The 14,249-nt window shown below is 51.7% G+C and overlaps 1 protein-coding gene across 1 annotated transcript in view; it reads left to right on the top strand.

Moving 5' to 3' along the window:
• LOC137368882 (complement component C7-like) overlaps nucleotides 1-14,249 on the top strand; it is a 308,317-nt gene that overhangs the window by 35,727 nt on the left and 258,341 nt on the right. The window contains exons 4-5 of the mRNA XM_068029116.1: nucleotides 6,159-6,300; nucleotides 11,138-11,276. Of these exons, the coding sequence (XP_067885217.1) occupies nucleotides 6,159-6,300; nucleotides 11,138-11,276 (281 nt within the window). The remainder of the gene's footprint in view (nucleotides 1-6,158; nucleotides 6,301-11,137; nucleotides 11,277-14,249) is intronic.

Here is a 14,249-nt window from a genome sequence, read left to right as displayed (position 1 = left end):
CGGACGCACACCAGCGACTGACCGCCCTCCTCGATCGGGAGACTCAGGACCGCGGCAGAGACCCAGTGTTTCCTCTTGCCCCAGAAGAAATCGACGAGTTTCTTCTGGATCTTGGTGGCAAATACAGGGGGCGGGGCCAAAGTGACCATCCGGTACCACAGCATGGAGGCCACCAGTTGGTTTATGACCAACGCTCGGCCCCTGTAGGAAAGCACTCGGAGCAGTCCTGTCCATCGCCCCAGCCGAGCGGTGACTTTCGCCTCCAACTCCTGCCAGTTTGCCGGCCAGGCTTCCTCAGCGGGGCTAAGGTGGACTCCCAGATAGAGGAGGTGCGTGGTGCTCCACGCAAAAGGTGTCATCTCCTCCGGCAGGGAGTCCACCCGCCACTGACCCACCAGGAGTCCAGAACTTTTCCCCCAATTGATCCTCGCGGAGGACGCGGCAGAAAAGGTCTGCTGGCAGTCGCGCATTCTCCGCAAGTCAACGGGATATGTGATTGCGAGGAGCACGTCGTTGGCGTAAGCCGAGAGGATGACCCGCATGGCCGGCTCGCGCAGAGCCAATCCCGTCAACCTCCTGCGAAGCAGGCACAGGAAGGGCTCCACGCAGATGGTATACAATTGGCCGGACATGGGGCATCCCTGACGCACTCCTCTCCCAAAGCGAAGGGGCGCCGTCAAGGACCCGTTAACTTTGACTAGACACTCTGCGGCGGCGTATAAAAGTCGGACCCGGGCCACGAAATGCGGCCCGAGTCCGAAAGCGCGCAGAGTCTCGAAAAGGTAATCGTGATCCACCCTGTCAAACGCCTTCTCCTGATCGAGGGAGAGAAAGGCGACCGACTGACCAGTCCTCTGGGAAAGATGGATCAGGTCCCGGACCAGGTGGATGTTGTCCTGGATGGACCGGCCCGGGACCGTGTTGGACTGGTCGGGGTGGATCATGTGGGCCAGCACGGAGCCCAGGCGGGTAGACATAGACCGGGCAAAGATCTTATAATCCGTGCTGAGGAGGGAGACCGGACGCCAGTTTTTAAGCAGGCGGAGATCGCCCCTCTTCGGCAGCAGGACGATGACCGCCCTGCGCCACGAGAGGGGCATCTCCCCGGTCGCCAGGCTTTCCCCCAGGACCCGCGCGTAATCGTCCCCCAGGACGTCCCAGAACGCCCTGAGGAACTCCACGGTCAACCCATCCAGCCCTGGGGATTTGCCCCTCGAGAGCTGGTGGAGGGCGCCAGTCAGCTCCGCCAACGTGAGCGGAGCCTCCAATCCTTCGGCGCCCTCCGGGCTGACCTGCGGCAGGTCCTCCCACAAAACTCTGCGCGCATCCTCGCTGGACGGATCCGGAGAGAACAACGCACTGTAATACGTCCGGACCAGGAGGCCCATTCCCTCCGGATCCGTGATGGAGGATCCGTCGTCGGCCAGCAGCTCGACGAGCTGCTTACGGACCCCCCGCCATTTTTCCAGCGAGTAGAAGAAGGGAGAGGCGCGGTCCAAATCTTCCAGGATCTGGATCCGCGACCTCACGTACGCGCCTCGGGACCCTATGAGCTGCAGGTTCCTCAGCGCGCCCTTCTTCTCTTTGTACGCCTGCCACAGGGCCGGGTCCGCGACGGCATGACCGAGGCGGGATTCCAATTCGAGCACCTCCCTCTCAAGGCGCCCGATCTCGGCTTCCCGCCTCTTGGTCGACCCCTTCGCGTACTCCTGACAGAAGACGCGGATGTGAGTCTTGCCCACATCCCACCATAGCCTCAAGGAGGGGAAGCCCCCCTGCTTCCTTCTCCAGTCGGCCCAGAATCGACAGAACGAGTCCCGAAATCGCACGTCCTCCAGCAGCCGGTTGTTAAAGTGCCAGTACGCGGACCCCGCCCGCGTGCGGAGCGGAGTGAACTCCGCCCACACCAGGCGGTGGTCCGAGCACGGCACCAGCCGCATGGAGGCCGCCGAAACGCGGGAGACGTACGCCTGCGAAATGTAGAGGCGGTCGATTCGCGACCCCCCTCCTCCAGACCTCCACGTGAAGGCGCTGGAGTCGGGATGGAGATTCCGCCAGACGTCCACCAAGTTAAGGGAGCTGATCAGTCCCCTCAACTTCTCCACTGACGCTTGGCCGCGCTGGGGACCGGAGCGATCCCCCACCTCGAGGGTGCAGTTAAAATCCCCCCCGAGGATGATGCACTCGCCGCTATCGATGGAGCTCAAGAGAGCGGACACTTCTTCAAAGAAGCGCGCTTGCAACGCGCCGGGCCTGGGCGCGTACACGTTCACAAAGTGGAGCGGCACGCTACCCAGGCGAACGGCGAGGTGGAGCAAGCGGCCCGGCACTAGCTCCTTGACCCCCAAGATCTCCGGCTGAAAAGTCGGGGCCAACAAGATAGCCACCCCACTAGAAATAGGGGTGAGGTGACTCATGTAGACCCCACCCTGCCACTCCAGGAGCCAGGTGGCTTCGTCTCCCGGAACGGTGTGGGTTTCCTGCAGAAAGCTCACCGCGTATCTCCCTTCCCTGAGGACTGAGAGATTGTGAAATCTGCGGTGAGCCCCTCTGCTGCCGTTGATGTTGAGGCTGGCTATGGTTATCTTCATGTCAAAGGTACTTAAAACCCGTCACCAACACCTCACTGTGAGGAGGGAGTGGAAGTGCACCTGGCCCTCCACTGCCCCAGCAACCCATTGAGGAACACATTAAAACGGCGCCTCTCAACCAGTTTCACGTCCGCGCGCTTGCCCGCTATCTTAAGGGCGGCACGGACGGACTGGATGATCAGCGCCAGATTCGACCAACGGTCGAGGGCCAGCTGAACTTTATTGCGGCAACCCCTGCAAGCCGCGAGGAAATCCCGGAGTTCCGCCGTGGGGATGAGAGGAGATTCGGTGGGAGGCACGAGGGTTCTCCACCACCTCACTGGCGATGGAATCAAGATCATCCTCCGTGCCCCGCACCGAATCCCCATCCTCCTCCGGGTCGTCACCGCCAGCGGCCAACACATCCACCACACACTGTGGGGCGGACGTCCCGGCCGCGCCAGCTGGTCCCGCCTCCGTCACGATCCCACCCCCAGGATCGATGGCGGAGGAGTCCTCTCTGGGTTCTATTGTGAAACTGGAGCCTGTAGGCACCAGCGGCTCAGGACCCCCCTCCACCTCCGTCCCCAGGGCAATGAGTGGTCCAGGGGAGACAGAAGTTCCCGACTCCGGGAAACCAGCCGGAGCCGAGATTGGAGGCGGAGGGAGGAGGCTATCTCCCGCTCCGCCAGCACCCACAGGCCCAGCAGGTGGGGCAGCATTCTCAGTTATAACTGGGTCGGGTGTCTCCTGGTTGGTGGTGGACTCCGGCTGGGAGGCCCGACCCTCTGGGGCCTCGCCCTCCCCTTCATTCAGGACACCCGACCCAGTAGCAGTGGCAGAATGGGCGGCTTCCCCAGGCTCCCCCACCACAAGCAGGGCCCCACTTACTCCTTCAGGAGGGGCCTCATGTACCGGGGCCATCCCCTCCCCTCCATCCTGAGGAATAGGGAGCACCTGCCCGGACTTTGCAGCCTTGGTGGTGGCGGTAGGGGAAACCTGGGGACCCGAAACAGGAGACAGCTCCCCTCCAACAGATGGGCCCTGCGCCTCAGGGCCCCTTGTTACCTCTGTGGAGGGGTGCCTTCTCCTCTTTTTCCCAGTTGTGTGCGGAGTCTCAGAGACCTCCATATCATCAGAGGCCTCCACCTCCACACTCTCCTTTTTTTTATTCACCCTGGGCCTGAGCCCAGCCCTGGGGCAAGTTGACTTCCCGAGATCGGGCATTGGGCTGAGCTCAGGCTCGGGTAGTGTCACGATATCCAGGGTACGCGCCTCTCGATGTTTATTTCTCCTCCGCGCCTTCCTTCCACTTGGACGGTCACCCCCCTCCCTGCCGGAGGCCGTGAAAACCACAGCCTCCGGTACCGACTGAATGGTATCTGGTGGTGGTGTAGTGGGGGTGGGAGGAGGTGCAGCGTCGCCACCCTGGGCCGCTGAGTTGGAGTTGGCAGCCGGGAGGTTGGGGCAGTTCTTACGAACATGCCCCACCCCCTTACAGACATGGCACCGCACCCCGTCCAAGGTCCAGAAGACGCGGTAGGCCGTCCCCTGGAATTCTACATTGAAGTGGCCCTCTGTCACCTCCTCCCGCGCCAGCCGCATGAATAACTGGCGGCGGAAGGAGTAGACGTGTCGGAGGCTGTTCTCCCGAAGACCGAGCGGGACTGGGGTGAGCCCCGTCTTTACCTCCCCCAGATGGTGCAGGTGGGGAAGGAGGAGCTCACCAGGGATGAAGGGTGGGACATTGGATAAAATGAGCCTTTGCGCAGTGGCCTCCAGGGGGTCCACTGGCAGAAAGGTCCCGCCCACGGTGAGCCCCTTGCTCAGAGCCAGGGACACCGCCCGCTCGGTCTTCAGGAAAAACACTGCCTTCCCGTACATTTTAGAGGCTGCAACAATGGCCGAAGGGCCGACAACCTCAGCCATTGCTTTCACGCATGCCTCTATAGTCATGTTCGGGTGGACGTAGCTCTTGACCCCATGCTTCGTTGTTAATAAAGCAAACGGTGACGGGGCAACAGGTGCAGCTGCAGCAGCCGCAGCAGCATATGAACGGGAAGGCCCCGCCACCGGCGAAGAGGGGCTTGCCATGGGGTCTAAGAGCTACGTCCACCCCCAAGAAACAAAACAAATTTACACAATTTTTTTAAAAAAGCAAACTTTAAACAAGGTGGAGTGGGAGTAGAGGAGGATGGCGTAGGATGGTAAAGGAAAAGGGGAGGATAGGTGATTGAGGCGACTGAGTGGAGGAAGGGAGAGAAAGGCTGAAAAGGATGTTTGTTTCAACTGCCAGTTGGAGCACCTTTATCACAATTAGTCCAAACTTGTTTGTTGTCTTCCAGTTGGGGGAGGCTTCTTCGCCCGGGACAGCTGGAGCCGCCCGGTACTCTCCTCTTCTGATTTTAACAAGACAGTCTTCACCCGGGCAACTCCAGCTGTCCCGAGCAGGCAGTTGGGGTGGGGAGGGAGCTCCCTGTGTGCAAACACCAATACAAACACAGGGGTCCCTACTGGATTTGGCTGCCCCACCCCTGAGTCCTCAGGCCTCTTCTCCCTCCCCCAAACAGTTTAAACTTAATAGTCTTTCAGGTGCCCTGACACCCACCTCTCCAGAAAAATTGCAGCCTTCCTTGATGGTTTCCCTCCACTCTGTATTCACCTTTCTCCAATCTCTCTCTCCAGTTGCTGCAGTCTCCACTCTGTATTCACCTTTCTCCAGTTGCTGCAGTCTCCACTCTCCACTCTGTATTCACCTTTCTCCAGTCTCTCTCTCCAGTTGCTGCAGTTTCCAGTCTCCACTCTCCTCTCCCCAGTTGCTGCAGTCTCCACTCTCCACTCTGCAATTGCTGCAGCACAGGTGCAGCTGCTCCCCCTGATTGCTGGCAGGAAGTGCTCCAAATTGACCAGCCAATCCCCGTGCTGTACCGGTCCTGGGAGTGTTTGATGGGGACAGTGTTGAGGGAGCTTTACTCTGTATCTAACCCCGTGCTGTACCTGTCCTGGGAGTGTTTGATGGGGACAGTGTAGAGGGAGCTTTACTCTGTATCTAACCTCTGTTTTTTTTTAGAGGGAGTTTTACTCTGTATCTAACCCCCGTGCTGTACTTGTCCTGGGAGTGTTTGATGGGGACAGTGTAGAGGGAGCTTTACTCTGTATCTACCCCCGTGCTGTACCTGTCCTGGGAGTGTTTGATGGGGACAGTGTAGAGGGAGCTTTACTCTGTATCTAACCTCTGTTTTTTTTTAGAGGGAGTTTTACTCTGTATCTAACCCCCGTGCTGTACTTGTCCTGAGAGTGTTTGATGGGGGACAGTGTAGAGGGAGCTTTACTCTGTATCTAACCCCCGTACTGTACCTGTCCTGGGAGTGTTTGATGGGGGACAGTGTAGAGGGAGCTTTACTCTGTATCTAACCCCCGTACTGTACCTGTCCTGGGAGTGTTTGATGGGGGACAGTGTAGAGGGAGTTTTACTCTGTATCTAACCCTGAATGTCAGGGATGCAGTTTATTGGTGTCTCTCGGCCTGAATTTGATTCTGGACTAATTGCAGTGACTTGCTGTAACTGTGAGTTTCATTGTGTTGCAGGCCAGTGTGTCAGTCAGACGCTGGTGTGTAATGGAGATGAGGACTGTGAGGGAGATGGAGCAGATGAGGCAAACTGTGAGAATCGGAGGATGTCGTGTGATATCGATCAAATCCCACCACAGGCTGAACTGACGGGGAATGGGTAAGAACATCAGTCATTGTGCATTTCTGTGAAGAATGTTCAGGCTCTGAGGAGAGCTGTCCTTGGTGTGAATCAGGGTGGCTTCAGTGTGTGGGAGGGTGGAAGGGTGTGTGTTTTCCTGAGTGTATGCAAGATGTACTTGTGAGTGTGAGTGGGCGTGAGTGTGTGAAAGTGTGTGTGAGAGTGTGTGCATTCGTGAGTGTGTGCTGATGTGGGTATGGCTGTGTGAGTGAGTAAGTGAGTGTGAGAGTGTGTGTGAGAGTGTATGTGAGTGAGTATTTTTTATTTGTTCATGCGATGTGAGTGTCGCTAGTAAGGCCAGGATTTGTTGCTCATCTCTCACAGGATTAGTGTGAGTGTGGGTGTGTCTTTGTGTGAGTGAGTGTGTTCCTGTATGAGTGAGTGGTGAGTATGTGTGTGAGTGAGTTTTTTTCTGTGTGTAGGAACATTGGAGCAGGAGTAGGCCATTCAGCCCATCGAGCCTGCTCCACCATTCAATATGATCATGGCTGATCATCCACTTCAATGCCTTTTTCCCCACACTATCCTCATATCCCCTTATGTCATTGGTATTTAGAAATTTGTCAATCTCTGCTTTAAACATACTCAATGACTGAGCTTCCGGTCCTCTGGGGTAGAGAATTCCAAAGATTCACAACCCTCCGAGTAAAGAAATTTCTCCTCCTTTCTGTCCGAAGTGGCTTCCCCCTTATTTTGAAATTGTGCCCCCCTGGTTCTCGACTCCCCAACCAGGGGAAACATCTGACCTGCATCTACCCTGTCTATCCCTTTAAGTATTTTGTTGGTTTCAATGAGATCACCTCTCATTCTTCGAAACTCTAGAGAATACAGGCCCAGTTTCCCCAATCTCTCTTCACAGGACAGTCCCACCATCCTTTGAACAAGTCTGGTGAACCTTCGTTGCATTCCCTCTCTGGCAATAATATCCTTCCTAAGGTAAGGAGACCAAGACTGCACACAGTACTCCAGGTGTGGTCTAACCAAGGTTCTATACAATTGAAGCAAGACTTCACTACTCCTGTACTCAAATCCTCTTGCGATAAAGGCTAATATACCATTAGCCTTTGCCTGGTGTTCAGCGGACAGTAACAGTCTCACAATGGGGCCGGGTTCCGTTAACACTGATGACAAAGCCGGACCCATTTTGAAAGGGGCCTCCTGCCAAGTGTCCAAAGCATCGCCTGTTGGGATTCTGTCAAGTAAATTGAACCCTAATTGCCATTTTAGGTGGGAGCTGATCAGAGAGAGAGAGACGGGAGCAGGAACAGTGTAAGAGAGATGGATGAAAGGGCAGGGAGGTCTGGGTCTGGAGTCACATGTAGGCCAGACCAGGTAAGGACAGCAGATTTTCTTCCCTAAAGGACATTAGTGAACCAGATGGATTTTTACAACAATAATATAAAAGTAAAATACTGCAGATGCTGGAAATCTGAAATAAAAACAAGAAATGCTGGAAATACTCAGCAAGTCTGGCAGCATCTGTGGAGAGAGAAGCAGAGTTAACGTTTCAGGTCAGTGACCCTTCAGTTCCCAGTTCTGATTGTAACCCCAGTTCTGATGAAAGGTCACTGACCTGAAACGTTAACTCTGCTTCTCTCTCCACAGATACCGCCAGACCTGCTGAGTATTTCCAGCATTTCTGGGTTTTTACAACAATCGCTTGAAGTCACTTGTGGGAGTGGTGTACAAGCCACCTAACATTAACCACACTGTGGGACAGGGTATAAAGGAAGAAATAATGGCAGCTTGTTAGAAAGCTACAGCGATAATTATGGGGGATTTTAACCTACATATAGACTGGAAAAATCAGATGGGCAAAGGTAGCCTAGATGAGGAGTACATAGAATGTTTTCGGGATAATTTCTTGGAACAGTACATTCTGGAGCCAACCAGAGAGCAGGCTATACTAGACCTGATGTGCAAGGAGATAGGATTAATTGATGACCTCATAGTTAAGGTACCCCAAGGTAGCAGCGATCATAATATGATTGAATTTTACTTTCAGTTTGAAGGAGAAAAGACTAGTACTTTAAACTTAAATAAGGGCAATCATGAGGGTATGAAAGCAGAGCTAGCAAAAGTGAACTGGCAAATCAGGTTTAGGTCAATAGAGATGCAGTGGCAGACATTTAAGGGGATATTTCAGAATACACAGAATAGATACATTTCAACGAGAAAGAAAAATTCCAAGGGTAAGACTTGCCATCCATTGTTAACTAAAACAGTTAAAGATAGTATCAAACTTAAAGAAAAAGTATACAATTGCGCAAAGATGGGAGGCAGGTCAGAATATTGGACAGAATATGAAAAACAGCAAAGAATGACTAAAAGATTGATAAGGAAGGTAAAATTAGAGTATGAGAGAAAGCTATTTAGAAATATAAAACAGATAGTAAGAGTTTCTATAGATATTTAAAAAAGAAAAGAGTTAACAAAGTGAGCATTGGTCCGATAGAAAGTAAGTCTAGGGAATTAATAATGGATAATAAGGAGATGGAAGATGAATTGAACAGATATTTTGCATCGGTCTTCACTATTGAGGATACAAGTAACATCCCAGTATTAGCTGTAATTCAGGAAATGGAAGGGAGGGAGGAACTCAAGAAAATTACAATCACCAGGGAAGTGGTACTGAACAAATTGCGGGCTGACAAGTCCCCGGGTCCTGATGGACTTCATCCTCGGGTGTTAAAAGAAGTGGCGAGTGAGATAGTTAATGCGTTAGTTTTAATTTTCCAAAATTCCCTAGATTCGGGGAAGGTTCCATTAGATTGGAAAATAGCCAATGTAACTCCTTTATTCAAAAAGGGAGGGAGACAGAAAGCAGGAAACGACAGGCCAGTTAGCTTAACATCTGTCTTAGGAAAAATGTTAGAAGCTATTATTAAAGACATTATAGCAGGGCACTTAGAAAAATTCAAGGTAATCAGGCCGAGTCAACATGGTTTTGTGAAAGGGAAATCATGTTTAACCCATTTATTGGAGTTCTTTGAGGGAGTTACATGTGCTGTGGATAAAGGGGAACCAGTGAATGTATTGTACTTGGATTTCCAGAAAGCATTTGATAAGGTGCCACATCAAATATTTTTGCAGAAAATAAAAGCTCATGGTGTAGGGGGTAACATATTGGCATGGATAGGAGATTGTCTAGCTAACAGGAAACAGAGAGTAGGCATAAATGGGTCATTTTCTGGTTGCCAAAATGTAACGAGTGATGTGCCACAGGGATCAGTGCTGGGGCCTCAACTTATTACAATTTAAATCAATGACTTAGATGAAGGGACTGAAGGTATGGTTGCTAAATTTGCTGATGACACAAAGATAGGTAGGAAAGTAACTTGTGACAAGGACATAAGGAGGCTACAAAGGGATATAGATAGGATAAGTGAGTGGGAAAAGACCTGGCAAATGGAGTGAAATGTGGGAAAGTGGGAAATTGTCCACTTGGGCAGGAAGAATAAATAAGAAGTGTATTATCTAAATGGCAAGAGATTACAGAGCTCTGAGCTGCAGAGGGATCTGGGTGTCTTAGTGCATGAATCGCAAAAGGTTTGTATGCAGGTACAGCACATAATTAGGAAAGCTAAGTTATAAGCGGCATGGACAGAGTGGATAGTCAGAAGCTTTTTCCCAGGGTGGAAGAGTCAGTTACTAGGGGACATAGGTTTAAGGTGAGAGGGGCAAAGTTTAGAGGGGATGTGCGAGGCAAGTTCTTTACACAGAGGGTGGTGAGTACCTGGAACTTGTTGCCGGGGGAGGTGGTGGAAGCAGGTACCATAGAGACGTTTAAGAGGCGTCTTGACAAATACATGAATAGGAAGGGAATAGAGGGATACGGACCCCGGAAGTGCAGAAGGTGTTAGTTTAGGCAGGCATCAAGATCGGCGCAGGCTTGGAGGGCCGAATGGCCTGTTCCTGTGCTGTACTGTTCTTTGTTTTTTGTTGTTCTTTGTTCTAATAGGATGTTATCATTTATCGCAAGGGGAATTGAATACAAAAGTAGGGAGGTTATGCACAGGGCATTGTGAGACCACATCTGGAGTACTGTGTCCAGTACTGGTCTCCTTATTTAAGGAAGGATGTAAATGCGTTGGAGGCAGTACAGAGAAGGTTTACTAAACTAATACCTGGAATGGGCGGGCTGTCTTATGAGGAAAGATTGGACAGGCTAGGCTTGCATCTGCTGGAATTTAAAACAGTAAGAGGCGACTTGATTGAAACATATAAGATCCTGAGGGGTCTTGACAGGGTGGATGTGGAAAGGATGTTTCCCCTTGTGGGAGAATCTAGAACTAGAGGTCACTGTTTAAAAATAAGGGGTCACCCATTTAATACAGAGATGAGGAGAAATGTTTTCTCTCAGAGGGTCGTGACTCTTTGGAATTCTCTTCCTCAAAAGGCAGTGGAAGCAGAGTCTTTGAATATTTTTAAGGCAGAGGTAGATAGATTCTTGATAAGCAAGGGGGTGAAAGGTTATCGGGGGTAGGTGGAAATGTGGAGTAATCAGTTCAGCCATGATCTTATTGAATGGCGGAGCAGGCTCGAGGGGCCGAGTGGCCTACTCCTGCTCCTAATTGACAATAGTTTCATGATCACAATTAGACTAGCTTTTAATTCCAGATTTTTTTTATTAATTGAATTCTAATTCCACATTCTGTCATGGTGGGATTACAAACCCATGTCCCCAGGTCTGGGTTACCAGTACAGTAACAATACCACTAAGCCACTGCTTCCCATCATGACAGGAGTGAGTTTGATGGGTCAAGTGATCTGTTCTCAATTGCTGCTCTCATGCCCAGTGTTTTTTTTCTTTAAGCTTTGATATTATTAAAGGAGAATTTCGAGGACCTGTAATCAATACTAAATCTTTTGGTGGAACCTGCCGGAAGGTTTTCAGTGGAGATAACCAGCCATACTACCGCCTCCCAGAGAGCATTCTGCAGTACACCTTCCAGGTAATGAGGACGACACTGGGATTCTTCAAGAGGTTCCTGATGGACAGTGTCCAATAAACATTGAGTTCGGGTGTTTAATGTTGTCGCTGCTTTTCCTTCGGATTCTAGGGGATGGATTTTCCTGTGGGCTTCGGGACCTTGAGCTTGGAACCAAATGGGTGACTGGAGCCCACATTTGCCGGCAGTGAGAATGGCTCAGGAACCTTCTGGAAGGTGGCCTCCTAATAGTCCACCTCCTCGTTCACTAACCTGTTAAAGACAGCAGGTGGTCTCCCGAAACTGTCAGTCCAATCACAGGGCCAGGAGCTCTGGAGCCTCGGCAGCCCCCCTGGGAGAAGTGAGCATTGCTGAGGCAGGTTAGAGACCACGAGGGCACCTCAACATTGAAGATCCCACACTGAGGGCTGCACCTCCGCTGGATCAGGCTCGGCCACCAGTGCGGCCTTTCCTGCTCGCAGCCCCCTCCTGGGGGGACGGAGCATCTGGGCCCCATGGCACACCAGCCTTGCTGCAGAGAGACCCCCTCCATTGAACTGGCAGCCTCCGCGTTATGGAGCTGTCCCGATGCAGCTGCCCCCTATTTTCCTCGGCCCCTCCCACCCTGCCCCAAAGCCCGCCATCCCCGGGGCTGGGAAAATTCAGCCCTTGGATTTAAGCAAGGAGAGGAGGCCGGAGATTATAACTGCTGTTTTGTGCTCTGTTAGTAGTATAGAGATTACAACACAAACCGGACAACACTGCTCTCTCATCAAACTCTCTCTGTTACCAACACAATCTTTAAATCAGTGCTGCTATGATCATTGTGTGGTCAGCATTCCCCTGAATGGTCCTCTCCCCAACCCCCCTCCTGCACTCCCCACCATCTCCTCACTCCTGCTGTCCAGTCCACACTCATTGTGCTGAGGAGGTCATTTCCATCTGTCAGCTGGTCTGCATCTTGCCTGAGCAGTAGGTTGATCACAATGAGGGAGGGCCCAGTCCATCTGTCCAGTCAGTGCCATCGTCAGCCTGGGGCAATTTTCAGGAGGCTTGATAAATGGGCAAAGAAAGTGCTTTGCGGAGTGGGGGTAGAGTCTGTTAAACAATGCAAACCAGGGTAGTAGAGCAGAAACCACCCACCCCCCCGGCCCCCCGCAGAGCGCACTTCACTGGTGTAGGAATCGGGTGAGCCTCTTTGGGTGGACAATTACAGGCTCCACCAGAGCTTCCTGGTTATTTTAACAAGCTCCATCCTTGTGGAAATCGTGAACAAGGTGCCATTCAAAGAGCGCAATTGGCCAAGGGGAATGTGCAGGGAAAGGTCTGGTGAGACAGCAGCACTTAAAGGGCTGCTGTCTCACCCTTAAAGGGAAGGGGTTTTACATAAGGTAAAAGCTACAAACAGCAAGTTCTGAAACAGAAATGTCTGTGAGTGGAGATGTGATTGGATATTTCTACTTGAATGATAACGCCTAGCAGCAGTGTCATTGGGGCAGATCAGAAGCCTGGAGAGAACCTTCACTAAGACATGGAAAGGAGGCAGGAAGAGAGTCTGCACCCCTAGTCCATTACTCTGAGTAACACTGCCAGTCTGTTACTCTGCATGTAACTCCTCCAGATCCCTGTTACTCCCTGAGTGATGCCCTCCCAGTCCCTGTTATTCTTTAATTCCCTCTGAGTCTCTGTTACTCTCTGTGTGATTTCCTCCCAGTCCCTCTTACTCTGAGTTTTTTTTATTCATTCATGGGATGTGGGCATCGCTGGCCAGGCCAGCAATTATTGCCCATCCCTTTTTGCCCTTGAGAAGGTGGTGGTGAGCTGCCTTCTTGAACCGCTGCAGTCCATGTGAGGTAGGTACACCCACAGTGCTGTTAGGAAGGGAGTTCCAGGATTTTGATCCAGTGACAGTGAAGGAACGGCGATATAATTCCAAGTCAGGATGGTGTGTGACTTGGAGGTGGTGCAAGTGGTGGAGTTTCCATGTATTTTCCTGCCCTTGTCCTTCTAGGTGGTAGAGGTCGTGGGTTTGGAAGGTGCTGTCGAAGGAGCCTTGGTGCATTGCTGTAGTGCATCTTGTAGATGGTACACACTGCTGTCACTGTGTGCCGGTGGTGGAGGGAGTGAATGTTTGTGGATGGGCTGCCAATGAAGTGGGCTGCTTTGTCCTGGATGGTGTTGAGCTTCTTGAGTGTTGTTGGAGCTGCACCCATCCAGGCAAGTGGAGAGTATTCCATCACACTCCTGACTTGTGCCTTGTAGATGGTGGACAGGCTTTGGGGAGTCAGGATTTGTAGCCTTTGACCTACTCTTGTAGCCACAGTATTTATGTGGCTGGTCCAGTTCAGTTTTTAGTCAATGGTAACCCCTAGGATGTTGATAGTGGGGGATTCAGCGATGGTAATGCCATTGAACATTAAGGAGAGATGGTTAGATTACCTTTTGTTGGAGATGGTCATTGTCTGGCACTTGTGTGGTGCAAATATTACTTGCCATTTGTCCTGGTCTTGCTGCATCTGGACATGAGCTGCTTCTGTATCTGAGGAGTTGCGAATGGTGCTGAACATTGTGCAATCATCAGCGAACATCCCCACTTCTGACCTTATGATGGAGGGAAGGTCATTGATGATGCAGCTGAAGATGGTTGGGCCTAGGACACTACCCTGAGGTACTCCTGCAGTGATGTCCTCGAGCTGAGATGATTGACCTCCAACAACCGCAACCATCTTCCTTTGCTTTAGGTATGACTCCAACCAGCGGAGAGTTTTCCCCCTGATTCCCATTGATCTCAGTTTTGCTAGGGCTCCTTGATGCCATACTCGATCAAATGCTGCCATGATGTCAAGGGCAGTCACTCTCACCTCACCTCTTGAGTTCAGATCTTTTGTCCATGTTTGGACCAAGGTTGTAATGAGATCAGGAGCTGAGTGGCCCTGGTGGAACCCAAACTAAGCAGGTTATTGCTAAGCAAGTGCTGCTTGATGGCACTGTTGATGA

The sequence above is a fragment of the Heterodontus francisci genome, chromosome 4, assembly GCF_036365525.1.
Source record: "Heterodontus francisci isolate sHetFra1 chromosome 4, sHetFra1.hap1, whole genome shotgun sequence".
In the NCBI taxonomy this organism is placed as follows: domain Eukaryota; kingdom Metazoa; phylum Chordata; class Chondrichthyes; order Heterodontiformes; family Heterodontidae; genus Heterodontus; species Heterodontus francisci.
Note: the sequence above shows the minus strand (reverse complement) of the source record. Positions and strands in the feature narration are given on the sequence as shown.